At 56.0% G+C, this 26,965-nt stretch overlaps 3 protein-coding genes across 4 annotated transcripts in view; all 3 read left to right on the top strand.

Annotated features, from left to right (window-relative positions):
* Positions 1–22: 22 nt before the first annotated feature.
* Positions 23–7,030, top strand: Mapk12 (mitogen-activated protein kinase 12; the record flags this gene model as incomplete). The annotated part of the gene is given in 11 exon segments (XM_005379550.2): positions 23–152; positions 2,448–2,506; positions 3,401–3,512; positions 3,598–3,627; positions 3,916–3,963; positions 4,391–4,505; positions 4,812–4,883; positions 4,999–5,078; positions 5,147–5,225; positions 5,302–5,475; positions 6,520–7,030. Coding segments are annotated over 11 exon segments (979 nt in total), but the record flags the coding sequence as incomplete, so codon positions are not given.
* Positions 7,031–8,049: 1,019 nt separating this feature from the next.
* Hdac10 (histone deacetylase 10) lies at positions 8,050–13,343 on the top strand. 2 transcript variants are annotated; one of them, XM_013511371.1, is made up of 19 exons: positions 8,050–8,315; positions 8,385–8,519; positions 8,693–8,789; positions 9,042–9,139; positions 9,214–9,318; positions 9,477–9,545; positions 9,700–9,826; positions 10,024–10,089; positions 10,269–10,328; positions 10,408–10,497; positions 10,598–10,704; positions 10,778–10,845; positions 10,924–11,179; positions 11,287–11,371; positions 11,950–12,041; positions 12,158–12,214; positions 12,466–12,544; positions 12,741–12,923; positions 13,005–13,343. In XM_013511371.1, the coding sequence occupies exons 1-19, from the start codon at positions 8,257–8,259 to the stop codon at positions 13,335–13,337; spliced, it is 2,166 nt and encodes a 721-aa protein (XP_013366825.1). In that variant the 5' UTR covers positions 8,050–8,256; the 3' UTR covers positions 13,338–13,343. The 2 variants fall into 2 exon arrangements, with proteins under 2 accessions (XP_013366825.1, XP_013366826.1); XM_013511372.1 differs by lacking the exons at positions 8,050–8,315; positions 9,042–9,139 and having other exon boundaries at positions 8,429–8,519.
* Positions 13,344–13,349: 6 nt separating this feature from the next.
* The window catches only part of Tubgcp6 (tubulin, gamma complex associated protein 6), a 20,176-nt gene continuing 6,560 nt past the window's right edge, over positions 13,350–26,965 (top strand). The window contains exons 1-13 of the mRNA XM_005379671.2: positions 13,350–14,468; positions 16,206–16,369; positions 19,429–19,639; positions 23,133–23,306; positions 23,821–23,942; positions 24,332–24,410; positions 24,503–24,612; positions 24,709–24,800; positions 24,889–25,028; positions 25,429–25,578; positions 26,186–26,267; positions 26,346–26,434; positions 26,509–26,624. Coding sequence (XP_005379728.1) covers positions 13,728–14,468; positions 16,206–16,369; positions 19,429–19,639; positions 23,133–23,306; positions 23,821–23,942; positions 24,332–24,410; positions 24,503–24,612; positions 24,709–24,800; positions 24,889–25,028; positions 25,429–25,578; positions 26,186–26,267; positions 26,346–26,434; positions 26,509–26,624 — 2,270 coding nt within the window. The 5' untranslated portion in view covers positions 13,350–13,727. The remainder of the gene's footprint in view (positions 14,469–16,205; positions 16,370–19,428; positions 19,640–23,132; positions 23,307–23,820; positions 23,943–24,331; positions 24,411–24,502; positions 24,613–24,708; positions 24,801–24,888; positions 25,029–25,428; positions 25,579–26,185; positions 26,268–26,345; positions 26,435–26,508; positions 26,625–26,965) is intronic.

Below are 26,965 nucleotides of genomic sequence, written 5' to 3'. Positions count from 1 at the left end.
GTCCCCGCCCGCCCGCCCGCAGCTCGGCCGTGGACAGCCGCTCCGGCGCCAAGGTGGCCATCAAGAAGCTGTACCGGCCTTTCCAGTCCGAGCTGTTCGCCAAGCGCGCCTACCGCGAGCTGCGTCTGCTCAAGCACATGCGCCACGAGAACGTGAGTGCGCGCGCCCGCCCGAGGCCGCCCGCGCACCAGGAGGGAGTGAGGACCCCACGGCCAGACCCCTACTCCGCCCCTGCCCCGCGGCTTGGCTTGGGCCTGAGTCTGGCTCCCCAGCCCAGGTCGGGCCAAGGGGCAGTGACCTGCCCAAGCCAGGGGTCCTCCAGTCTTCACGCTGGTGGGTGGCCCCGGGCTTGGGCCACTCTCTGTGTGACAGTGACTTGTGACCTGGCCTTCCCACCGCCCCATCATATCTGGGCCTTGTCCCCGTGGTGGGACAGCGCGCTCCTGGGCAGAGGAAGCCCTCCTGGAAGGGCACCTGCCTCTTCCCCACGCCAGGCCTCCTCCAGCCCTGATGATGGCCCTCTCCTGAGGCAAGTGGTCCCCTGGAATACAGGTCAAGGCCAGGCCTTGTGACTGCCACAGCAGAGCCTAGGCAGTGTGGGGAACCGTGCCTCAGCGGGCTGTTCATGTCACTGAAAGCTATAAAAGGTTTGCCATCACTGCCCTAGGGGTTGTGAGTGAAGCAGGCTTAGGAGGGGGCATTGGAGAGCATCCCCATCACTGCAGGTCTGGGGTGGGTCTCATTCCCAGCCCTGTCCGTGGGGTACCACAGCCCTGTCCCTGGGCCTCCCGGTGGCCACTGCTGGTTGTAAGAGTGGTTTTCTCTCTGGGGAGCTCTTTCTTGCTGCTTTTCCTGGAGCCATGAATTCAGTCCCTCCCACCTCAGTCTGGGCACCCACATCCTGGCTTATTAGGGCTGCCAGTCCCCTGGGAGAATGAAGTGCTGTGCCCACAGTTGACAGACCCCTGTGGCTCCTGGCCCTTCTTGGCTACTGTGGTCCCCTGTTCTCTTAGGCACCCATGTCTGCCCTGGCCCTGGGTGTGGCCCCCTTTCTGCATGATGTCCATCTGTGGCCAGGCTTCCTTACCTACACCTGACAGCTGGGCCTTGACCCTGTAAGGTGGCTCCCCATCCTTGGTGTCATCTTCCCCAGATGCCCCTCAGTGCCTCCCCCTCTGCCTGTCCATTGTCCCTGTCCAGCCAAGGGCTCTGGGCTCCCTCAGTCACTGCTCCCCTCCAGCTAGGGCCACCCACACTGTGTTGGGGTCATGCTCGGGGCCTACTCTCCCCACTAGGCCCCCGCCCTATATGCAGTGAGGCACTGCTGCCTCCAGGATGTCCTGAGCCTGAGCTGGGAGGCTCTGGCCACCAGTCCCATGGGGAAACTGGGGCCTGGCAAGGCTGAGTGCCACACTCGCTGGGGACACAGTCCTGCCGTGTGCTCTCCCTTGGCCACTTCAGGCCTCCTCTCTTCCTGCTCTGGGCCTCTGTCTCTATCACAGAGGTGCAGAAGTCTTGTCCCACCAACAGAACTGCCTCAGCCTCAGGACCTGGTTCCCTGTCTTGGAGCTCTGCTGGGCACTCCTGGGCCTCCACCAGTCCCTTTTCTTCCCTGCACTCTGGCCTCATGTGGTCACCCAGCTGCCCTCTACCTCCTGTCCTTTCTTGCTCATTCCACCGTGTGCCTACAAGGCAGCCAGGTGCTCATGTTCACTGTCACACCCTGGTTTAAACCCTTCCACGGCTCTTGGAATCAAAGCAGATTTTGTGCATGTGTGTGTGTGTGTATGCATGTGTGTGTGTGTGAGAGAGAAAGAGTCCTGCCTGGCCTCCCTCTGCCCTCTCCTTGGCTCCTCCTGGCCTGGGCCTTGGCCACCTGGCCTTCCTTCCCATTCCTCAAACTCAAGGTGTTCTCTCTCCAGTCTTGGCTACTGTACATGTGACCCTGCTGCCACACCCACCTGCCCCTCCAGCTGCTCCATGCACAGCCCTTCTCAGGGCCCCTGCACACCCTGTGACCCCCAAGGCCTAGGGTGGCCAGTGTCACAATGGCTGGCTGATGTCCATCTCCTTTAACCAGGGGCCCTAGGTGCCCAGGTCTGGCTGGTCACAGTGCTTCCGCCTGACCTCGGTTCAGGAGGGACCTACTAGATGCTGGCTCTTCCCAGGGGTCCAGCCTGGTCCTGGGCCAGCTTGGTTAGGGGGAGGACAAGGCAGAGGGAAGGCAAAAGGGCTGGAGCTCTGGGACTGCTGGGAGCCAGCCCAGACGTGGGGCTGCCCCTTCCTGAGAGGATCCTCGCTGTCACCATCCAAAAATAGTCTGTGTGTGGGCAAGTGTGCCAGGGCTGGGCCACATTCCACTGGGCACAGACAAGGACACCCTGGGGGTGGTGCTGATCCCTATATCATTGGTGTGCCCCCAACTCTGCCCGATACCCTGCCTCCAGGTGATCGGGCTCCTGGATGTGTTCACTCCTGATGAGACGCTGGATGAGTTTACAGACTTGTGAGTGCCACCTGGGCCTGCCAGGCAGGCTGGGGGAGGCATGAGCGGCTCTGGGGTGGGGGCTTCAGGTTCTGGGTTGGCTTGGGGGCTGCCTTATATCACAGTCTACGCTACACCCCTACTGCTTCTGAGGTCCAAGGACCCTGGCAGCCCCGGCAGAGCTGGGGCCTTCTGCTGTCTCCATGACTGACACCTGGCCCCTCAAAGTGCTGGAGGTGTGAACCTTGGACTTGGTGTTTATGAACAGGCAGGGCCCGTGCTTGGGACCCTGGCACCAGTGCGTGACCTGAAACCAAAGCTGCTGACTGTTGGCAGAGAGGGCAGACGTAGCCAGGAGGCCTACCCTGCCCCTGGCCTGAGGAGCCTGCCCTGCGCTGGCCACCTGACTTACCCTGCTGCTGGTGGAAGCCGAGGGTGGAGCTGGGAGGGGCTGGAGGGGCAGCAGGTTCCTTGTTGCCTGGCTGGCAGAGATCAAGGCCCACACCAGGGTCCTTTGGGGTTGCTAATACCACTCCACCATCCTCCCCTCCACCTGCAAGCCCATAGTTTAGACTCAAGGGTCCCTCTGTAGGCCCTCTTGCTGCCCGCTTCAGCTGGACGCCCAGACACTGTAGTGCTCCGTGCTGGGGACGGGGCTGGAGTAGCTGTGGAGGGCACATGTCTGGAAAGGTGGGGTTGTTCTGAGTGACAGGTGGGGCCAGTGGTGGACAGAGCCCGGCATAGCATGGTAGGGGTGGTGACAACCGCAAGGCTAGGGGGATGGCTGTTGCAGGGGGCACTTGGGGAGTTCCTGCTGGGATGGGATCTTCTGGGGTCTGAGCCTGGGCCCTGTGGGCGTTGGCCCAGATCCGCGGCCAGGCCCTGTCCACTGATGCCCCCAGCCCTTTCCTACAGCTACCTGGTGATGCCGTTCATGGGTACTGACCTTGGCAAGCTCATGAAGCATGAGACGCTGAGTGAGGACCGGATCCAGTTCCTCGTGTATCAGATTCTGAAGGGGCTGAAGGTGGGGCCTGTGGGGCCGCGTGGGAAGGGGCCGCAGGGCTCTGGCTGGGGTCCCTGCACTGACGGCTGCTGGCTGTTCCCCACAGTATATCCATGCTGCTGGTGTCATCCACAGGGTAAGTCCTCCTCCCTGGCTGTGAGCGTGAGGGGCTCCACCCCCATCTCCATTTCCTGCATGTAAGAAGGGTACAGTGGGGTCTGCTTGGGGGTGCACACAGGGTCCCATGAATGGTCCCTTGTAAGCAACCCCTGGGGACCCAGCCCCTGCACTCTCCCTTGAAGGGCTGTAGGGGCAAAGGGCCAGGCCCTGTCTGGTGGCCCCTGTGGGTATCGTACTGGCCGTTGGCCTTGCATGTGCTCAAGTCATAAGGCACAGTGGTCACCTTTCCTCTGCCTCTGCCTAGGACCTGAAGCCTGGCAACCTGGCTGTGAATGAGGACTGTGAGCTGAAGGTGTGGCTGGGAGGGGAGGGTGGCCAGGGTGGGGCGGAGGGTCCTCTCTACCTGCCAGGCTCAGGCCCAAGCAGAAGGAGAGGTCCAGGGCATTTGGGCCCAGGCTGAGGAGGTGATGGGGCATGATGAGGCACTTGGAGTGGCACTGGGCACATTCTATACCTGCCTCAGTGAGGTGGAGGGCACACCAGCTCCCATGCCTGACCCAGGTGAGCTGGGGATGGTGGAGCAGGGTGAGGAGAACCCTGGCACCTGTCCCTGAGTGGGTCCATCTGGGTATACTGGCCACTGGGAGGACCCAGGGAGAAACCTTGGGGTCCAGGGTCCTGAACTTGAGCCCTGGTAGGGTGGCAGAAGCCCAGGCCCCTTGGGTTCTCTGGGACCACGCTGCCTGTTCCACTCCTTGGGTCCCCAATTCTTCCCTCAGATCCTGGACTTTGGCCTGGCCCGACAGGCAGACAGCGAGATGACAGGATATGTAGTGACCCGGTGGTACCGGGCACCTGAGGTTATCTTGAATTGGATGCACTACACGCAGACGGGTGAGGGCCCCCCAGAGAGTCCAGGGCCCTCTGCACTGCAACCTGCCTCCTTTCTTGTTTTCAGCTTCTGCCAAGGATGGAGCCTAGGGGCTCACATGTGCTAGGCTAGAGCTCTGCCCCTGAGCTCCCTGTTTCTTGATAGGGAGGCCCACAGAGGTTGTGCCCTGAGGAGGCTGTCGGGTTGGGGTGGGAACCCAGGGAGAGTGTGGGCAGGGCAAACCTTCCCTACCTGTCCCCCCACCCTACCCCTCATGTCTGTGCATGCCACCCCTTGCCCATGGGACGCTGACGGGGCTCTTGTCTCAGTGGACATCTGGTCAGTGGGCTGCATCATGGCGGAGATGATTACAGGGAAGACCCTGTTCAAGGGCAATGATCGTATCCTCCCACTGGGGCACTGCGGGGCTCTTGCCTGAGTGGTAGGTGGGTGTGTGGGTGTGCGGGTGTGGGTCCTGCCCTCTGGCCCTGTGCTGTGCTCCTGACCTCGGTGCAGACCTGGACCAGCTGAAGGAGATTATGAAGGTGACAGGGACACCTCCTGCTGAGTTTGTGCAGAAACTACAGAGCGCAGAGGTCTGTGGGGGGCTGGGTGGGCCAGCCAGCTGGCTCTGGGCCCGGCCCCTCACTCTTCTCCTGCACAGGCTAAGAACTACATGAAGGGCCTTCCTGAGCTGGAGAAGAAGGACTTTGCCTCTATCCTGACCAGTGCCAGCCCCATGGGTACGACTGGCTGGTGGGGGAGTCGGGGGCCCTGAGCGCAAGGCCTCCCTGTGACCTGGCCTGTGGCTGCCCCCAGCTGTGAGCCTCCTGGAGAAGATGTTGGTGCTGGACTCAGAGCAGCGAGTAACAGCGGCTGAGGCACTGGCCCACCCCTATTTTGAATCCTTGCACGACACAGAAGACGAGCCCAAGGCCCAGAAGTATGATGACTCTTTTGACGACGTGGACCGCACCCTGGACGAGTGGAAGCGTGAGTTGGGGCTGTGGGCAGGGCTTGCGTGCAGACGCTGTGGAGGTCCAGTGAGGAAGCGGATGGGAGTGCAGGGCTGTGCAGCTTGGCCAACGTGACCTCTGGCTGGAGTATGAGGCAGTGGAAAGGATGTTCTTGGTAGGGCCTGGTACAAGGGCTGGTCCCCATGAGCCCAGGAGCTTTGGAGTGGCTCTGAGCTTAGAGCAGCAGTGCCCCCTGGCTTCTCCGAGTGGCCCAGCCTCCCCGGTATCTAAGCCAGAGAGCTTGGAGCTCCCTTCACTTGTCGGCAGGCCTCTGCTCACACCTCTTGAACTGTCCTTGTCTCTTCTTGCCCCATTCCAAGACCCCTGCCCCATTTGCTCCTGTCCTGCCCGCAAGGGCAAGCCTGCCCCTTATAGCTCCTCTGAGCTATCACACCCCACCATGGTGGCTTGCTCTGCACCCTGGGCTGTGTGCCAGCTGCACCTCTTATACTGAGGGCCTTCTCTTCCTCTTTGAGGACTGGCCTCAATGGGCTCAGGAAGCCCGCCGCCCCTGCATCCAAGCCCCAAACTATTCTGGAATAGCAGGCAGTTATGCAGCTCAGCCCAGGGTCTGGCTTGTCTGAGGGTGCAACTCAGCACTGGGCCATGCCACTGGATCCCAGGCCTTGTTCTGTCACCCGCAGAGCCAGGGCCACAACCCTGTACCTGGAGTGAGAGGGCCTGGAAGGCTGTGGCCCTCCAATCAGGGCTTGCTGCACCTCTACCAGGGGCTGTCTGCCTCTCTGCTGTGTCATGGGTTCGCTTCTGTGTGATGAAAGGCTTCTGCTGCCAAGCAAGATAACTCAAAACCACAGGCCGCAGGTTCCTGTCTGTGGTCCCCACCCACACATACTGTGGCTGGGAGATCCTGCTTTTACTGTGGCCGGAGCCCCTGGACCTTCTGTTTTCCTGAGAAAAGCAGCTTTTTAGGCCAGTTGGGATTAGAGGAAAGACGCAGGAAGCCCTGGCTTCTGCCCATGGTGAAACAAAGGGCAACTGTCCCGTGTCTCACCCTCTGCAGGTGTCACTTATAAAGAAGTGCTCAGCTTCAAGCCTCCCAGGCAGCTGGGGGCCAGGGCCACCAAGGAGACAGCCCTGTGAAGACCTCTGGGTGGCGCAGGGACACCATAAGGACCCTGGCGAGGGGCCTCACACGCTGGCCTCCCCTGGGAGAGGAACCCTGGTTACTACCCTATCTTGCTGGGGGTTGGAGAGGCTGAATAGACCCTCAACCTGCGGACTCTCCTGATCCGTGCTCCAGCGCTTTCTGCACAGGACCCTGCCTAACCTGGGCTGGCCTCTGGCCCCTGGGGCAGTCGCTCCCTCTACCAGGATGCTGGAGAAAGCCTCAAGGCTGGCAGTCTGTGAGAAGGAAGGAGAGGGAGGGCTCAGGGTACCAACTCAGGGACACTGGCTCCCCTGGAATGTGTGGGGGCGTTGTGGACACTCCTGCATCCCATCCTGGGGCACAAACTAGCCCTTTGCTGTGCCCACCCACCAGGAAGGAAATAAACCCTTTGGTGGACCTCCCACTCTAGTGTGCAGCCTGACGCCGTGGCACTGCTCAGCCCAGCTAATACCTGTACAAATGAGGTGGCTCCGATCCATGCAGCTCCCGCGCTCGCCTCCTCCCTCCGTTTAGGAAGTTGGTGCCCACCTCCCCGCCCTGTCCTAGGGCCCTTAGAACATCTCAGTAAGGTGCGGGCCCTTCCTGGAGCCCAACCCAGGGATGGCGCATGGGGTCGCAGCCCACTGATTGCCCACGTCCCCTCCAGAACAAAGTTCTGGGTAGGGAGGGGACAAACAAACAGCCTCTGATGGACGGCGCCCAGGGTCGGGTTCTGTACTCCCCGAGCCCGCCCCGGGCGGCACCGGCGAGCGTGAGGCGTCCCCTGCAGGTCGTTCGAGGCCCCTCTGGCTCGGAGAGGACAGACCGAGGGCGGGAGCAGCCTGGCTCCTCCGCCGGCTCCTTCGCACCGGCAAAAGCAGCGCGGTCCCAGGTCCCCGGGCCCCAGGTTCCGCCCCGCGCGGCACGTGGCCCCGCGCGGCCAATGAGCGCGCGCTGAGCGCCGGAACCTGGCACGCGCCCGGTGTAGGGCGCGGCCGGACACTGGATTTGGGTGTGAGCTCCTCGTGGGTGCGGCCTCGGGTCGCCTCGCCTCAGCGCTGCGCGGCGCACCGTTCGTCCTCCCCGCCGCCTCGCTCTGTCCCCTATCCTGCGTCCGGCCGCCGGCCCTGTCCCGCCTCTGCTTCCCACCGCCTTTTCCGTCGGGAGTCTTCCCGGAGCCCGAGTCGCACCTAGGCCGTCCCTTCCTGACGCCTGTGGGGGCCTTGCGGTGCTGACCCGGTCTGGCCCAGGCAGCGCTCGCACCCCCGCTCCCCTCCGCACTCTCGGGGCCGGGGGCCCCCGGGGCCGCTCCGCAGCCGGGGACGTCTCGGGTGGAAGGCCACCGACACAGCCCGCAGGAGGGACCCCAGGCCTCCAGGCTCCTGTCCCAGCAGGCACTGGGCGGGCACTCGGGGGGCGGAGTTGTCTGGAGTCTGCGGCGGGGCAGTGCTACGAGGTGGGGGGGCGGGGCTGGGCGGGACCTGACCAGGAAGCCACTCCTGGGATCCCAGGGCACCCCGGGCCTGTGTGTTCGCGCTGGCCCCGTTTCCGAGCTCATTCCCAGGCTTTGAGCTGCCCCCGGGCTGCAGGGGTTGGGGGAGCAGGCCGTGCAGTCAGCGGAAGGCGTAGTGCAGTGACCACAGTGTATCCATGGGGACCGCTCTCGTGTATCACGAGGACATGATGGCCACCCGGCTGCTCTGGGACGAGTAAGTGTGATCTAGTGGGGGTAGGGCTGCCGAGGGAACTCAGGACACTGAGCGTTCTGTCTGCCCCAGCCCGGAGTGCAAGATCGAGTGTCCTGAGCGCCTGGCTGCAGCCCTGGGCGGCCTCCGGCAGTGTGGCCTGGAACAGAGGTGCCTACGCGTGGCAGCCCGCGAGGCCTCGGAGGCAGAACTGAGCTTGGTGCACAGGTCGGAGGAGCCCACGAGCTGGACACCCCCATCAGCACCTGTTTACACAGCCCTTTCTCCGCGTGTCTCTTTCACCGTGGGGAGGAGCCTGGGCACTGGCAGGAACCCCAACCCCTTCTCCCTCCATCCCCTGTGCCTGTTGGTGACCTGGTTGCCTGCTTGACCGTCTGCAGCCCAGAGTACGTGGCCCTAGTGCGGAGGACCCAGACTCTGGGGACAGAGGAGCTCCAGGCACTTTCTGGACAGTTCGATGCTGTCTACTTCCACCCGGTGTGTCCTTGGAGTACCCCTGTACATGCTCACCCACCCAGATATGCATCCAAGTGCCTATGTGTACCCCGTTACTGACAGCCTGTCTGCCTGTGTCCCCTTGGTCATGAGTGTGACAATGCCCTGCAAGCTCAGCCTGCTGCTACCACCAGCATCCCAGGGCCAGCCTAGCCTGTTGTGCTTGCAAGTTGGTGACCCACAGCCTGGCACAGGTATGGCAGGCTGGGGCTGATCTGCACCCCCTATCCACAGAGAACCTTTCACTGTGCCCGGCTTGCCGTGGGTGCTGCACTGCAGCTGGTAGATGCTGTGCTAACAGGAGCCGCACGCAATGGGCTTGCCCTGGTGAGGTGAGCACTACCTGCCTCATGTGGGTGCCTCCTGTGAGGGAACAGGATGACCTTGCTGTGCCCCTCACCCCCAGGCCTCCTGGGCACCACAGCCAGAGGGCAGCTGCCAATGGGTTCTGTGTGTTCAACAATGTGGCTATAGCAGCTGAACATGCCAAGCGGAAACATGGGCTGCACAGGTGTGTGTGTGGCTACAAGAGTGGGGGGACCTGGACCCGGCAGGCAGGGGTAGAACAGGTGCCTTAGACCCACCCAGTCCCTTCCCATCCTGAGTGGGCTGCAGCCTTGAGGTGGGAGGTCTCACCTTTCCATGACCCTCACTGCCATCTGAACCCAGGATCCTCGTTGTTGACTGGGATATTCACCATGGCCAGGGCATCCAGTATATCTTCGAGGATGACCCAAGGTGAGCTGAGCTTGGAGACACAACCCTTCCCTGCAACCCCTTTTGTGACTTGGAAAAACCCAAAGGGGAGATGGCCATGTGCTCGAGGGTCATGGGGGTGGCCAAAGGCTGTGACCTCTGACCTCTGACCTCTGGCCTGGCCGGCTTTTGGCAGTGTCCTTTACTTCTCCTGGCACCGATATGAGCATGGACGCTTCTGGCCCTTCCTGCCAGAGTCAGACGCAGACACTGTTGGGCAGGGACAGGGCCGTGGCTTCACTGTCAATCTGCCCTGGAACCAGGTGCCTGCCCTCAACCCTGGACCCTCTACCCAGCCCACCTTCCTGCCTGTACCTGTCCTACCCCTCACCTCCAGGACTCCAGAATGTAGCCTGGTGGATCCCACTAGATCCCCCCAGAGTCCAGGTTCCAGAGGGTGAAAACCCCAGAGTCCAGTTGCAGGGTTTCCTGCTGATGCCTCCCCTGCTCCATGCTGCAGGTTGGGATGAAAAACGCTGACTACCTGGCTGCCTTCCTGCACGTGCTGCTTCCGGTGGCCTTTGAGGTGGGTGTCCCCTAGGGCAGTGGACCTCATGCCTGCCCAGAGTTCTACTGTGAAGGCAGGAGGAGGGCTGTGAGCTGCTGTCAGTGGACCTCTGAGAGTCGGGTCTCAAGAGGGCTAGCCGGACAATGAGGCCTCCCTGTTGCCTAGGCTACAGCCTCTTTTTGCCTCTGCACCCACAGTTTGACCCTGAGCTGGTGCTGGTCTCGGCAGGATTTGACTCAGCCATTGGGGACCCGGAGGTGAGGGCCTGTCCTGGCTGGGGGGGTGGTCTCTGGCGTTCTGGGCCCAGGTCCCCCTCTCATGTGGCTCTGGTTCCAGGGGCAGATGCAGGCCACACCAGAGTGCTTTGCCCACCTCACACAGCTACTGCAGGTGCTAGCTGGTGGCCGTGTCTGTGCAGTGCTAGAGGTGACTATAGGGGGCAGCTGAAGGGTGCTTGGGCCAGAGGGGTGGGGTGCCCTGCCCACCCCAGGGACACTCCTCCCTTTACTGTCTTCACTCTCCCCAGGGTGGTTACCACCTTGAGTCCCTGGCACAGTCAGTGTGCATGACTGTGCGGGCGCTGCTAGGTGACCCCACACCTGCCCTGTTGGGGCCCATGGCACCGTGTCAGAGGTGAGAATGGCGGAAGGTGGGAGGGCCTGGAGTATGAGGCAGGCTGGACTTCCCACTCTGCTTCTCCCCACAGTGCCCTGGAGTCCATCCAAAGTGTCCGGGCAGCGCAGGCCCCTCACTGGAAAAGCCTCCAGCAGCAAGGTCAGCGCAACCTAGGTCTGGGCTATGGCTGCCACCTCGGGGTCCTATGCAGTCACCTTGACTCTGAACCTCCTGTAGGTGTGTCTCCTGTGCTGACTACCAGCACCCACTCCCCAGAGGGGAGACCCCTGTGGCTGCTGCCCAAGGATCCTGTATGTAAGGCAGAGGCAGAGGTGACTTCACTGAGGCTCCTGGACCAGCAGCACCAACACCCTACACCCCCTGTGCGAATGGCTGTTGCCCTGACTGCTCCACATACCACCTGGGCTCTGCCCCCTGATGTGCTGCATCAGGAAGAGTCAGCCCCGAAGTGGGAGACACAAGCCTGGGTCAGGTGGGCAGGGCAGGCTGGGGAGGGTGCTGTGCGCATGTGTATGTCTGTGCCTGTGTGACTGATGTGCTGTCACCTGGTGTTTGTGTCCGGCCTGCCCATCATCACAGGTCACATGAGTCCCTGGCTCAGGATGAGGCCCTCACTGCACTTGGGAAGCTCCTGTACCTCTTAAATGGGATTCTGGATGGGCAGGTAGTTTGCTGGGGAGGGGCTGTGGACCCAAGAGGGCTGTGAATATAGACCACAGGGATGTGTTACCTTGGGCAGGGATCAGTCTCAGAACAGCCCAGGGAGATGCTCTTCGACAGAGAGGGAAAGTGGATAATTTTTTTTTTTTTTTTTTTTGAGACAGGGTCTCACTATGCAGTTCAGGCTAGTCTTGAACTCATTTTTGTATGCCAGCCAGGCCTCAACCTCGCAACCATCCTCCTGCCTCAGCCTCTGGAGTGCTAGGATTATAGGTGTGCGCCACCATGCCCAGCTTTCATTTTTTGGTTTTAAGCATCTTGTTTACAGAAATAAATTTGACCTCTACATGTAAGAGGTCAGTAACAGTAATGTAGTCAGGGTTTGAAAATGGTGTGAATAAATTCGATGTGGTGACTCATGCTTGTAATCCCAGCACTCTGGAAAAGTAAGATGGGATCACAAGTTTGAGGCTAGCTGGGGCAACTGAGTGAGACCCTATCTCAAATAACAGGGGCTGGGAATGTAGCTCAGTGAATGGGTGTTTATCTGCTTTGAGAGTTGGCTATTACCTCACCTCACAGGTAAGCAGTGGAGTTGCAGTCGCTCCAGCACGGGCTGTAGCAGCCACCTTGGATGTAGCCATTTGCCAAGCTTTGTCTTTTGGAGCTCAGAGGTGAGTCTCACCTGGGCCATGCGTGCCTGTTTCCCTGAAAGCCACATGGAGAGGGTCCTGGGAATGGCCTCTGGGTGGTGTGGCGCACAGCCTGACCTTGGCTGACTCTTCCTCAGGGTTCTCTGTGTGGTGCTGGGACAGCTGGATCGGCCACTGGACCTTGTTGATGATGGGTACGACTCCTAGGTGACATATCTCTCACTGTGCAGGTGGATGTGTGTGCGACAGGCCTTCGAATGCAGGCCCCAGTGGGTGGGGCACTGTTAATACAGAATGCAGCCTTCCTCAGCCGGTGTTTGGGAGGGGGCTCTGGTGGGAACAACAGGCCAGAGGCACACACCCGTCCCCTCCCTACTGGGGGCCTTGAATTCTCCTTTGCTGTCCATGTTCCTGTGCATGGGTCCCTGGTCCTCTCTCCCTGAAGGAGAATTCTGTGGCTGAACATCCGGGGTAAGGAAGCATCCATACTGTCCACGCACCATGTCTCCGTGCCACTGCCAGGGGTGAGTGACTGTGTGTGTGTGGGGGGGGCGGGGAGGGTAGGTGCTCCCTGGCATGGTTAGGCGCACACACAGGCCCTTGCCTCTCCTGTCTCCCTGCTCAGACTCCAGAGGCTCTGAGGTTGGGAAGTGAGCTGGCAGAAGCCAGCAGGGAGGTGTCCCCTGGATGAGGGGCTGGGCCCTGCTGCTGTCCCTACAGACGACTGGAGGGTTCCTGAGCTGCATCTTGGGCCTGGTGCTGCCCCTGGCCTATGGCTTCCGGCCTGACCTGGTGCTGGTGGCGCTGGGGCCCGACCATGGCCTTCAGGACCCCCAGGCGGCTCTTCTGGCTGCACTGCTCCGGGGGCCGGCAAGCGGCCGAGTTCTAGCTCTCCTTGGGGAGGTGAGCTGGAAGGGTAGAAGGCTGCAGGTGGGGTAGCGGGGAAAACCAGGGACTCACTGCCCCGCCTCGTCTCTGTCCCAGGAATCTGCACTCCAGCTTGCGCAGGCGCTGGCCCTGGGTCTGTATGGAGAGGCGCCGCCCAGCCTGGGCCCTTTCTCTACGGCCTCTCAGGAGGACCTCCAGGCCCTGATGAGCCTGCGAGCGCAGCTGCAGTCGCGGTGGGAGATGGTGCGGGTGTCGGTCTCAGAGCCGGTGGAGGGAAGCGGTGGCCCCGAGCCTGCCCGTTCTGCGCCACTTCCGGGCCCTCCTTTGGGGCCGTCCACCGTGGGAGCGCCGCGCAGCCGATCCCTGGAGCGGCCCGACACCTCGGCCCCGCCCGCAGTCCCTCCCAGCTTATCAGTAAACGCCCGTTAAATAGCATCTGACTTCGCTTCCTTTATTGAGCCGCACTGGGACCTCAGTCCACCCACCGGCGAGATCCCGGCCTAGAGGGCCGGAAGTCCGCTGGTCTGGTGACGTAGTTCCTGCGCGTCGGTGCTGGCGGTCGGCCCGTCGCTTTGCTGTGACGTCAAGGCGGCGGGAGAGCGAACCCGGCCCTTCCCTCCTCAAGCTCCGCCGCGTCCCGGCCTGTGCCGGTCCGGGGTCGAGGCCGGCGCGTGCAGTCACGTCTGCGGGTTTGCTCGTCGCGGTCGGCGACCCGTGAGGGGACGGACTGGGGACTGGAGGGCGAGCGCGTCCCGAGCCGCGGGGCTCGGGTAAGGAGTCGCCTGGCCGTGGCCGCCCGCGCCTCCGCCTTCGGCGGTGATGGCCAGCATCACCCAGCTGTTCGACGACTTGTGCGAGGCCCTCCTGCCCGCGGTGCAGCCTCGCCCCGGGCAGCGCAGCGTGGACCGCAGGCGGGCCAAGCAGGGCCTCAAGAGGGTCGCCTACAACGCGCTCTTCACGAATCTTTTCCTAGAGGACGCTCGTCCGCTGCGGCCCGACCTGTCAAAGCTCCCAGTGAGAAACAAGGTCCTCATGTTGTCCTTCGACCTGAGAGTGGGCGGCCTGGGCCCCGAGGCTGACCGCTTGGAGGAGCTGGTGGAGGGGCTGGAGGCGGCCTCTTGCTGTCCGCTGCTGGAGGTGGGGTCCGTGTTGAAACTCCTGGTTCAGCTGGCGGGGAGTGGCCCCCCTCAAATCCTGCGGAGAAAGCGGGACTATTTCTTTAACAACAAGCACGCGGGGAGAAACGTTCCTTACAGCGGCTACGACTGCTGTGGTCTGAGCGGGTCTGAAATGGACGTTCAGTCCCTCATCTCCAGAGAGGAGTATTTGAGTCACAGCATGATCCAGGAAACGCTTCAGGTGATGGAGGCGGCGCCAGGCACCGGCCTGCCCACCGTGGGTCTCTTCTCATTTGGTGACCCCTGTGGTGACAGGTTTGAGAGAGACACCCGCGTCTCGCTCTTCGGTGCCTTTGTCCACAGCCGCACGTACGACATGGATGTGAGGCTGGACTTTCCTCCTGTGCCAGACAGCGCAGACCTTTCTGGACTGGCCATTAAGGTAGTGTTTGTCTCCCCTTCTTTCTCTCCAAGGGTTTGGAAACTGCTATCTTTGCCCTTTCTTGTATCCTGGTAAAGGTAGAACAGCTGTAGTCCAGGTCGTCCGATGGCAGAGGTGCTGAGAGGGCATGGGGGCACCCACCCAGGGAGGCACTGCCCAATTGCAGGCGAAAGCCTTTTACCTAACCTACAGGGCATGTTGTTAAGTCTCCTCTTTTGCCTTTTTTTTTTTTTTTTTTTTCTGCCTTGTAGAGCAGAATTAATTTAAGTTAATTAAAATAAAAGAAGAAATCTGTTGGTTAGTTGTGGAAGCCGTATTTCATCCACATGTGACAAAAATACTTGTTCATGGTATACATGCAGTATAATCTACTTATAACACAGGGTGTTTTCCTCAGTTAGTTAGTAAATTGTTATTTGTAATTACTGCTTTATAGTAGTCAGTAAAAGGATATGTTACAGTTGAGTGTGCTGAAATAGTCCAGGTTCTTGTATATGGGGAGGAAATAATTGCCAAGTCTACACCTTGTAGTAAGTACGTTTATGGAAGATCATGGGATGGCAGCAGGACCAGGCAGAAGGAGGAGGAACTCTCGAAGAGCCCCCACATAACTCAGGCTTCCAGTACTTAAAGGGTCAGACACCTTTAACTTCAGACTCCTCCCTTTGTGGTCTCTCATTTTGTCTCTCACTGGTGTTGGAACTAATAATCTGCCATCTTGGGCATCACGACCTCCTAAGCTTAAACATGGATATTCACGAGACTGGTATACCCACAGTTGAGTGAAGGAAAACGAGTGGCTCACTCAGTATTCCTGTTTCTGAATGTATCAGATATACTGTTATTTTTGTTTTGTTTTGTTTGAGACAGCCTCTTGCTAGGTAGTTCAGACTGGCCTTGAACTCACTATGTACCTCAGGCTGACTTTCTGCTTGTGGCAGTCCTCCTGCCTCAGCCTCTTAAATCCTGGGATTACAGGTATGTGCCACCACACCTGGCTAAGGATATGCTGTTATTACGTAGTCATTTCCTTACTGTGAAATGTTTAACTCATTTCAAAACATAAATAATGCCATGGCAAACATCTTGGTGTACACAAACTTTTTTGTATTTAGTATTTTTTTTTTTTTTTGAGACAAAGTCTCACTATATAGTTCAGGCTGGCCTGGACTCACTATGGTAGCCCAGACTGGCTTCAAATATGGTGATCCTCCTGCCTCAGCTTCCCCAGTGCTGGATTACAGGTGTATACCTCCATGCCCGGCTGTGTGTCTAGTATGATTTTATGTTTCCCCAGAATGGAACTTTCAGGTGAAAGACATTTCATTGTAAGGTCTTTAAGCCTGGTGTGGTGGCTCACATCTGTGATCCCAGGACTTTGGAGGCTGAAACAGGATCACCATGAGTTCAAGGACAGCCTGGGCTACAAGGACAGCCTGCTTGGGGGAACACTGAAATAGTCAGGGCTAGGGCCCCTTCATGCCATGTAAGATCCTGTCTCAAAAAAGTAAGAGAGATAAAGTTATATAAAACTCAAAGTTGGTAGCCTTAATGTATTTTAATTCTGTAAGTGATTTATTATGCTATGTATATGTGCTTGAGAAAAATAGAGGAAACATCAGGGCTGGCGCTATAGTGAGTAAGTGGAAGCACATGGATAAAGTTTGTGGAATCTGTCTTATGTAGATGTTCAGACAAATGACTAGATGAAGGTTTACTCTTCTCTGTGGTCTCCAGGTCCCTCAGAGCATGGATCAGTGGGAAGATGAAGGGTTCCAGTCGGCTTCCAATTTGACTCCTGATTCCCAGTCTGAACCAAGCGTGACTCCAGATGTGGACCTGTGGGAAGCTGCGCTAACCTACGAGGTCAGCAAGCAGAGGTGCTGGGAGCGAATCGGATGGTAAGCCTTTTTTGCCTTTCAGTCCCTCCAGCCATATGCTTCATGGCAGTTTGGCATCAGGTATACTGCAGGCACTGCTTACTCAGTGATTCCAGGCAGCTGTTTCTGGAAGCTGCTATGGTAGAATTAGGTGGGGAGTTGTAGTTAACTTCATATGCAATGTTGTCTAAGTCCTGAGGAACAGGAGAGGTGCAGTGGGGGAAGGAGGTCCCAGCTGCACCACTGCCCTTTGAGGATCACACTTTCCAATCAGAACAGTCAGTTTATCCTTGCCCCTAGATCTGCTGGGCTGGTGTTGGAGGGCTCCCTGGCAGCCTGTGCTCTGTGGCAGAAGGAGATGCTCTCTGGGCATGAGGTGCTGACCAAGGAGACTTCCACATCTAGAAACCTCAGTAGTAGCACCTTTTGCTGGTGATGTTCTAGTTGTAGCAGCCTTTTCTCGATTGGCTCTTGCAGCTTGCTGGCCATGGAGTGGCCACTCACTCCCTGGGCAGGTTTGAGTCCTGAGGCCTCTGCTGTCAGGACTGACTTCTCCAGGTCTTTGCTGTTTTCTCTTGAAAACTCCCAGAATGGGAGTAGAGGATATACATGTCCCAAATGTTTGATCATGGACCCCTCTTCAGACCCCATTTGCTGGTGAGGCTGTGGGAGACCAGCTTGGGGGAACAGTGAAATAGTCAGGGCTAGGGCCCCTTCATGCCATTTCATGCAGCCCTGGGGCTCCTGCAGGGTCTCCTGGAAAGGAACACTCAATGGGGCAGTTATTCAGCACCTGTATGTGCATGGCACCAAGCCCTGGGGGTGGCTTTCCTGGATGAGGTCACCTGCCCCCTCAGATTCCTCTGGGGATGGCCAGTACCCTGCTTCCCAGTACAGTGCCCTTGGCAGTTGTCTGGCTTTCCAGGGACTTCTGCCCTGGAACTCTCTAGGGCATCAGTCCTATCTTGTGTGCACAAAGCAGATCTAATGGTTTTGCTCCTGCCAGCCCCTTGCATGTTTAAAGATTAACCTGATAGCTTCCTGTTGTCTTTTGGAAGTATTTGCTAGTGGTATTCTGTTAGTTTTTCTAGTCACTGTTTAGGAGACATGATCATTCACAGCTCACTTGTCATCTTGCTCTAAACGCATTTAATCCTTTCTCAGTATCCCCTGAAAGCACAGAACTGGTCACGGAATACATAATGGAGTACCATTCTGCCATAAAAAAGATAAAACTTAAGGCATTCATAGGTAAATGGATACAATTGAGAACATAATGTTAAGTGAAGTAAGTATGACACACAGGCTTCAATATTGTGTGGTTTCTCTTATATGATAAACTCAAAATATATATACAAATAAAGAGCAAAATAGATGGTAGATTAAAAAGGAAGTAGGGAGAAGTCCAAGCATTCTTCAAATTAGCTACTGTGTTGTTTCAAAAATATTTTAATTTATATGATAATTTGATTCATTAAACTACTAGTTTCTCTTAGTTCATTGAAAGAAAGCTTTGTGCTATTATCTGTTTGCTTTTTCTTTGCAAGAGTCTTTTTTATCTATGTCTTGTACTCTGAGTAGCTGTTTTGTTTGTTTATTTTTTGAGACAAGATCTTGCCATATAGTTCAGAGCAACCTTGAGCTCAGTATGTAGCCCAGACTAGCCTAGAACTTGTGGGGATCCTCAGCCTCCCAAGTAGTGGGATTATAGGTGTGTGTGCCACCACGCTTGGCTAGTAACTACCCTTAAGGTTATGATGCACAGTGTATTAACTATTGTTACTCCTCTACTTTGTTAGGAAATTTTGCTTTATTTTTTCATTAAAAAAAGTAGAGAAAAGAACTGATCACAGAGCATCAGCACTGAGGAGCATCCCGGTAGACAGGTGTTCTTGAGGAGGACAGGTGTTTTTGAAGACAGTTGTTCTTGAGGAGGAGAGGTGTTCTCGAGGTTTTTTGCAGTGGAGGAAGGGCATCTTATTGTGTTGCCCAAAGCTGGCCTCCCAAGTAGCAAGGCTATATGCCTGCAACACAGCCCTGGGCTAAATTTAGGATCTTAAATGGAGAGCACCCTTCAGTGTCCAGGAGACTCAGGATGCAAATAGAGTTGCACTGAGGGTGGGTGTGTGTGGTGTGTGAGGTAGGTGAAGTGGGAGTGTATAGTATGGTGCAGCATGTGTGGTGTGCCCTGCAGGGTGCTCAGTGTCACCCCAGGAGCACACCCTCGAGGGCACATATTTTGGTGGCCCTGCAGTCACCTGCCATTGGCACTTTACCTACCTGTCCTGTTCAGCAGTAGTCTGTACCTTTTATGTGGGGCTATAAAATACATGCTTGGGTTTCCATCCAACCCTTTTCCTGGTGTGCAGTTCTGTGTGCTGAGTACATGCACCTGTATACAAATGTTCAGTCATTTCGTTCTCAATCTGAGATGCCGTCTCCTCCAGTGATGGCCTCCCTCTCTCCCTAGGCCTCAGTAGGTCCCTCTGGTTTTTGTCCTGAGGGTTTGACCTCTGTAGGAACTTCGGTCCATGTGGTTGTATGGTATTCTCCCTGTGACTGGCTTGTTCACTCAGTGCAGTGTCCTCAAGTCTCAGCCACATGGTAGCAGGTGTCAGAATTTCCTTCCTTTTTAAGGCTGAGTGATGACGTTCCACTGATGAGCGTGCCACGCTGCGTTTATCCACTCATTGTTTTTGGATACTTAATTTGCTTCTACTTTTTGGCTGTTGTGGATGCTGCTTTATTAACATGGATAGATAAACCCAGTGTTTGTTTTTAATGGGAGCACTTTTGTTCTGAGTGAGTTGTTACTCTGAGGACACCGGGCCTTCTGTGGGTAGTTTTGCAGGGCCAGGCTGGTGGATACTCTCTGGATCTCGGCATCGCCCAGTGGGATCGGGTGCAGCCAGGGCTGATGCGCACAGGCGGGGGAGTTACTGCATTTGCGCCTCTTTGTGTATATCGTGTATGAGTTGAGTCACTCTCCTCCATTTCTTTGTGCCGTAAGAGGACACATGCTTGGGCCAAGGTGTGTGCTACCCATCTGCTCACCACCCTTCTTTCTGTGTCCCTCACAGCCCTCCTGGCCACAGAGAGGAGCCCTACCTCACAGAAGCGGGACGGGACGCCTTTGACAGGTTCTGTAGGCTCCGCCAAGAGGAGTTGCAGGTGCTCAGCGGGGGCCTCTTACAAGCCCCGCGGCCCGTGCTGGTGACAGAGCAGGAGCTAGTGAAGGACTCACTGAATGTCCTGCTTGGAGTGGCATCGGCCACATTCTCGCTCTGCCAGGTGAGGAACTGGGGCCTCGATCACAGCCACAGTCAGCCTTTCTGGGTTCTGAAGTGTTAGTTTATTATCATCCTTTTACAAATTGAGCTGGAGTAAGATGTTTATTGATTCAGTGAAACAGCAGAAACTGTACTTCTATCCGTTCCACTCCAGACATCCAATTTTCCAGCTCCATGGCTTATGAAGACTGTTCTTGCTGGGCATGGTGGCACATGCCTGTAATCCCAGCACTGGGGAGGCTGAAGCAGGATTGCTGTGAGTTCAAGGCCAGCTTGGGCTACATAGTGAGACCCTGTCTCTAAAACACAAAAACACAAAAAAGACAAGACCATCCTGACTCCCTGAAGGGTCTTGTCCTCATAGAAAATTAGTTGACTGTAAACGTGAGCATTTGTTTCTGGACTCAGGGTCCTGTACCCCCACTGTGTGCATCTCATCATCAGTCTCACACAGGCGGCTGACGGGAGTTGTGTAGGAACCTTAGAACTGGGCAAGTGCAAGTCCTCCAACTTGCTGTTTCTGCTGTTTGTGGGTCGGGTCCAACCCAAGGCCTTGCACACACTGGGTGTGCGCTGCCAGGTGGCGTGTGGTGAGGGGGCAGCTGAGCGTGCCCAGCCCTGCAGCTGTTAATTTGCCGCCTCAAGATTACATAGGAGTGAGGCTGCAGATTTAGCTCAGCGGCACAGTGCCTGCCTGGCAAGCACAAGGTTGTGAGTTCGATTCCCCATACCAGAAAAAAGGCAGGGGGGTGATTACACAGGAGTTTTAAAATGGGTTTTCTATTTTTTCAAAAAAAGGTCCTTTACATTTTGACAGGAATTGCATTGAGTCTCTAGTATTACTGCTGCTTTTCCAATATTAGTCTTTTCAATCCATAAACATATATTTAGAGTTTTGATTTTTCTCATCCTTTCTGAAATGTTTTCAGTATTCTTTTTTTTTTGGATGGGGATTGAACCCAGGGCATTATGTATGCTAGGCACATACTGTACCACTGAACTACATCCCCAGCTCTTTTTATTCTAAGTTGCTTAGAATTGTCTTGAATTTGCAATCCTGCTGCCTCAGCCTCCCAAATACCTGGGATTACAAACGTGTACTATTGTACCCAGCAATGTTTTGTAGTTTTCACTGTACAAAGTACAATGAAAGTATTTTACTTTTTTTTTTAAGACAAGGTTCTGGGTTTTGAACTTACCATATAGCCCAGGCTGGCCGGCAACTTTCATTGATCCTCCTTCCTCTGCCTCCTAAGTGCTGGGATTATAAATGTGTGCCACCACATCTGGCAGTATTTTACTTTCTTGCCTAAATTTATTCCGACTTATTTTATTCTTTCATGGATATTGTAAATGGCATTGTTTTGTTAATTTTTTAAAAATATTTTTCATTGCTGATATATAGAAATGCAGCTTTTTTTTTTTTTTTGAGACAGGGTCTCACTCTGTTCAGGTTGGTCTTGAACTCACTATGTAGCCCAAGCTGGCTTCAAACTTATGGCAATCCTACTGCCTCTGCTTCCTGAGTGCTGGGATTACAGGTGTGCACCTGCATGCCCAGCTGTGTGCTGATTTTTTCTTTTTTGGTGTGTGTATGCTGATTTTGTAATGTGCAGTTCTGCTGAATTTATTTGTTAGATCTGAAGACTTTTTTGTGCATTCTAGAGGGTATTCTATATATAAGATTATGTTACCTAAAAACAAGTAATTTTGCTCCTTGTTTTACAATTTGGATAAATTTTATTTTCTTCTTCTTCTTCTTTTTTTTTTTGTCTTTTTGGAGATAAGGTCTCGGTATGCAGTTCAGGCAGGCCTTGAGCGCACTTTGTAACCCAGGCTGGTCTCAAACTCACAATGATCTTCCTTGCTCAGCCTCCCGAGTGCTGGGATTACAGGCGTGCACCACCACGCCCGGCTTTATTTTCTTCTTCTTCTTATTTTTTATACTTAAAATTTTTTTTTGTCTTTTTTTGAGATAGGGTTTCACTATGCAGTTCAGGATGGCCTTGAACTCACTTTGTAGCCCAGGCTAGCCTTGAACTCACAGCAATCCTCCTGCTTCAGCCTTGTGAGTGCAGGGATTATAGGCATGTGCCACCATGCCCGGCCTTCATTTTATTACTGTTATTATTGTTTTTCATGTTGGGGATAGAGACCGGGGCACTGTGTGTGCTGGGTGAGTGCTCTACCACTGAGCCACACCCCCAGTTTAGGTATTTTTTGTTTTATTTTTGTTAAATCAGTGGGATTGTCCCCACTTTGATTTTTTTATTTTACATTTTTTTGATTGTTTTAATTTTAGTAATCTGAATTTGCTTTTATTAATAGTCATTTTTTAAAATTAAGTTTATTAGCAGCTGGGTGTGGTGGCACTCGGGAGGCTGAGGCAGGAGGATTGTTGCGAGTTCGAGGCCAGTCTGGGCTACAGGGTGAGCTCAAGGCCAGCCTAAACTGCATAGTGAGACCCTGTCTCAAAAAAAGACAAAAAAAAAATTAAGTTTATTGGTACGTTTTAGATACACATAATCATATTCATTATAGGGAATTTATACCCACACTTGATATTTGTCATTTTTTTTCTTACTCATTCTAGCTAAAGGTTTGTCAGCTCATTAATCTTTTAAAAGAACTAGCTTTTAGGGCTGGGGTGTAGCTTAGTAGTAGAGCCCAGCATGTGTGAGGCCCTGGACTTAATTTCCAGCACTGAAATGGAGAGAGAGAGACAGAGAGGGAAGAAGAAGCCAGCTTTTGGTTTAGTTGACCGCTTGTGTCTCCAGTTACTATTTCTTGTCAGATATAACCTGTGTTATTTCTTTCCATCTGCTAGTTTTGGGGTCAATTGCTTTTCACAGTTGATCTGACATCTCTTTTTCAGTGTAGCCATTTATAGCTCTCACTTCCCTGCCACACTGATTTCACTGAGTTCCACAGATTGTCCTGAGCCTTGCAGGTTGTTCCCACCCCAGGAGCTATCAGCAGTGTTGAGGGGGACATGCTGTGACAAGTCTCTACACCTCTCACTGTTTCCCTTGGACATGTCCCAAGGAGCCCAAGTATTAGTTCCAGCAGCAAATTTGCTTTTGTGGTTTTTTTTTTTGAGATAGTTTTGCCATGTAGTTCAGGCTGGCCTTGCACTCACCGTGCAGCCCAGGCTAGTCTTGAACTTGTGGCAATCCTCCTGCTTCAGCCTCCTGAGTGCTGGGATTACAGGCATGCACCACCACGCCCAGCCACAGTAAATCTGCTTTAAAAGCGTCTCCCCGAAGGAAATTTGTCTATGTATCCTGTGTTGTGAGGAAGTAGTTGTTGGAGGTGTCTGTATACCTTCCTCCAGTTTGTCTGTCTTTCATTACTTAGGAGTGGGGCCCTGTGGGGTGTGCTTTTGAGGCATGTGCCTTTTGCTTGTGGAACTTCCTGCGTGTGTATCTTGGAGGACTGGGTGGCAGCATGCTGGGGTCTGGGTGCCTCCTCTGAGGTCCTCTTTCTGCCCGTAGCCGGCTCAAGCCTTTGTGGTGGCACAGGGCGTCCATGTGTCGGGTGCCTCCCCTGAGAGCATCAGCAGCATCCTGTCAGAGGTGGCCGCGTACGGGACCTGCTATGTGCGCCTCAGCTGCTTCTCCTTGCAGCCTGCCCTGGGCTCCTGCTGCGGCAGGGGCCTGGTGTTCCAGGTATGCCTCCAACTCTGGAGAAGAGTCTGGTGCTCCACCTTTTCTCTTGTCCTAGTGGAACTTCTACACTTAACCTGGCAAGGTGCCCTTGACTTTCGAGGTGCCCCAAGTGAGCCTGCCTGCCTCCTAGAACCCATTTTGTTGCACGCTTACAGTGGGCTCCGGCTCTGTGGATCCTGTAGGGAGGGCTGTGCACGGCCTAGAGGGGCAGTGAGTGTGGAAGCCCCCAGGGGACCCAAGGCTGCTGGCCGTAGGGCACCAGTCACAGTGGGTACCCAGGCCCTGGAGGGGCCATAGTTCCTGCCAGGCCAGGCTGTTGGGGTAGTGGACAGGGGTTGTTCCTGGTCGTCTCTTCCTGGGAAACTGCAGGGCTGTGTGCTGTGTTGACTGTAGTTCTGGCAGAGCTGGCATTCTTCTGGGCCTGTCTTCTTGGCCAGTGTCCTCCTGTGCCATGGCTGCAGGGTGGCAGCAGTATGTGGGTCTAGCAGTGTCCCTGGCTGGCTGTCATCCACAGGCCTTCACCAGTGGCCTGCGCAGGTACCTGCAGTACTACGGAGCCTGCGTCCTCGCCACCCCTCCCACCCTGAGCCTCCTCACCATCGGCTTTCTCTTCAAGAAGCTGGGCCGGCAGCTCCGGTGAGCCTCAGTGTGGGACTGGAGTCCGTCTGGGGGCAGGGATGGTCTGCTGGGCGGAAGGCCTGGGGGTGGAATGCAGCCCTCAAAGCCACTTATGGCCCTTGTGTGGTTCGGCCCTGCCTGGACTGGGCCCCCACATGGAGGTTCATGGATGTGGCCTCAGCTCTTACCAGCCCTATTGTAAAAAGGGAGAGAGGGGGAGGGGGGGAATTCCTGTTCCAGGCAGCAAGGGGACCTGCAGCTGGAGTTAGGGCCAGGTGCAGCATGAGAGGATCTGGCCAGAAGCCAGTCCCTTGGGAGAACATGAAGACATTCAGGGGCTTTGGCATCAGTCTTGCCCTGCCTGGGTGCCCTGTACCCCAGGTCACCTGTGATCTGGCCTTTGCTAGGTACCTGGCTGAGCTCTGTGGTGTTGGTGCCATACTCCCCGGGGCTGGTGGAGGAGAGCCCAGGGCTTCGTTTCCCACCGTGAGTAGTTTGCATCCCTGCAGAGGGTGCTGGCTGCGTGCAGGGCAGCGTCCATGCAGGCCTTTGCAGTAACCTGTCCTTTACCTCTGCAGGGCGTGAGGCTGCTGTCCTACCTCTACCAGGAGGCGCTGGACAACTGCAGCAATGAACACTACCCTGTGCTGCTGTCCCTGCTGAAGACCAGCTGTGAGCCCTACACACGGTGGGTACTTGGCTGGGTGGCCACACAGGACTCAGACTGGGCATCATGGTGGGAGGCCCCCCCCGCCGTGTCCTCACTGCCCCATTTCTGCTGCAGGTTTATCCATGACTGGGTGTATAGCGGGGTCTTCAGAGACGTTTATGGGGAGTTCATGATACAGGTGAACGACGAGTACCTTGGCTGCAGAGGTGGGTGGCCCTGGCCGCCGGGGTGGAGGTTGGCACCTAAGAACTGGGCAACAGTGACTGCAGGCCCTGTGTGTTATACCCTGTGTAGACAAGTCTTACTGGACCCATGGTTACGTGCTCATTTCTAAAGATGTGGAGGACTGTGTCCCTGTGTTCCTGAGGCATGTGGCACATGACGTGTATGTCTGTGGGAAGACCATCAATCTGCTGAAGCTCTGCTGTCCCCAGGTGAGGCCCTGCATCCACATACCAGCAAGGAGGACTGAAGGCCAGGCCATCCAGGGATGGCACTGGCCACAGTTCTGCCTGGTTGCAGAAATATGGCTCTGTATGGAGGATGGGAGATCCCACAGGGGCTTCTCAGCCTCTGCTGAAGGGGTTTCTGTGGGAATCTGGCGTTGGTCTCTGCCAGCAGCTCTTGAGGTGAGGCCCCATGTGGTGGGTGGGGGCTGTTGATGTCTCTTCTGTGGGGACATTTGCTCTGCATCACTGATGAAGGCGATGCTGCCCTATGGTTAGGGATGCTTAGTTTCTAAGCAGAAGCACTTGACTGTCCTTGTGTGTCACTGTGCCTTAGCCCCACCTGTCCCTGCATCTGCGCATGCTCACTGTTGCCCCTCCCTGGCAGCACTACCTCTGCTGGTCGGACATCCCCGTCCCGCGCATCTCGGTGATTTTCTCCCTCGAGGAGCTGAAGGAGGTTGAGAAGGACTGCGCAGTCTATGTCGGGCGCATGGAGCGGGTGGCCCACCACAGCTCCATCAGCAAGGAAGAGAAGGTGCTAGACACAGGCCTCGGGTTGGCTGGGATGGTGCAGGGGGTGGCTGAGCAAGATGGGGCGGCTCCTTAGGGCACTGTGGGTGTTCAGCTGGGGACACCAGCTGTGTCAGAAATGTGTCTTGGAGCCAAGTGCCCAGGGTAGGGGCTCTTTTCCTTTTCCCTGGGTTGGTGGCTTTGCCTACTGTGCAGTTCATGGTGGCTTCCCAGGGCCCCTGGCTGTGGACAAGACAGCAAACTCAGGGCACCAGGCCTGTGGTTCCTCCACTCAGGTGGCCTCCCTGCCTGCTCAGAGGGATATGTGGCTGGAGTGGACCATTGTCTTCAGTGTGCTCCGAGAGGGCATGGATGGTGGACGAGGGCCATTCCCAGGAAAACCCCAGCCTGGTTTCTGGAGGGCAGCAGGGAGCCTGCTCTCCAAGCCCGTCACTCCCTCTGTGGGCATAGCATGAGGGGCTTGGTCCTTGCCCACTGAGAGTCAGGCGCCTGCAGCCAGAGAAACCCCATACCCTCGCCCTGTGCCCTCTGTGGAGGGGTTGTGGTGGGGGACATTACACCTGAGCTTGAGGAGGGGAAAGAACTGGAGGCTTTGTTGGTTGACCTTCTAGGAATTACGTATGGAAATTGCAAAACAAGAATTAATTGCCCATGCCCGGGAGGCGGCTTCCAGGGTCCTTCGTGAACTCAGTGGTGAGCACGGCTCCACGTTCCCCGGTGCGGGCCTGGGGCCCTGCTGGGGCTCCCCCTGACCATACCCCGCCCCTGTAGACCGGCAGACCTCAGAACAGATGGCCTTGGACGCCCGGAAGCGAGAGCAGTTTCAGCAGTTGAAGGAACAGTTCGTGAAGGACCAGGAGGTGGGTGGGTCCAGCCTCTGGGGGTTCTGGCTCCTGGAATCTGCATCTAGCAAACAAGACTGTGTGTTGTGTAGCGGCGGCTGGTGGCCAGACAGGAGGAGCTGGATGAGGACTTCAGCTACGCCCGTGAGCTCCGGGACAGGGAGAGGAGGCTGCAGGCCCTGGAGGAGGAGCTGGAGAAGAAGGCCAGGTGTGGCTGCGTGGCAGGCTGCCTGGGCATGGCTCAGCAGTTCCAGTCTGGCTTGGTCTTAGTGATGGTCAGTTCGTTTTGGGCACACGCCGAGCTAGACAGGCAGGTGTGGTGTGGTTAAGGCTGTGCTGTACCTGTGGGCTGTCCTTGAGGGTCCTTGTGGACTTGGGTCCAGGCAAGGTACACACACCATGATGCTGTCTTCTATTTTCTTTTCTTCTTTCTTTCTTTCTTTCTTTCTTTCTTTTTCTTTCTTTCTTTCTTTCTTTCTTTCTTTCTTTCTTTCTTTCTTTCTTTCTTTCTTTCTTTCTTTTTTTTTTTTTTGTCTTTTTGAGAGTGAG

Source organism: Chinchilla lanigera, unplaced genomic scaffold, assembly GCF_000276665.1.
Source record: "Chinchilla lanigera isolate Chin_1 unplaced genomic scaffold, ChiLan1.0 scaffold00012, whole genome shotgun sequence".
NCBI classification, from domain to species: domain Eukaryota; kingdom Metazoa; phylum Chordata; class Mammalia; order Rodentia; family Chinchillidae; genus Chinchilla; species Chinchilla lanigera.
The sequence above is the reverse complement of the archived record's forward strand: the minus strand, read 5'-3'. Positions and strand labels throughout refer to the sequence as shown.

What these genes read in the sequence shown, in the direction of transcription:
- Hdac10 (XM_013511371.1), top strand. Translation starts at nt 8,257, where the DNA reads ATGGGGACCGCTCTCGTGTATCACGAGGACATGATGGCCACCCGGCTG. An exon ending in TGCTTCCGGTGGCCTTTGAG is followed by an intron (nt 10,090 to 10,268) that starts GTGGGTGTCCCC and finishes CTGCACCCACAG; the next exon opens with TTTGACCCTGAGCTGGTGCT. An exon ending in GAAAAGCCTCCAGCAGCAAG is followed by an intron (nt 10,846 to 10,923) that starts GTCAGCGCAACC and finishes AACCTCCTGTAG; the next exon opens with GTGTGTCTCCTGTGCTGACT.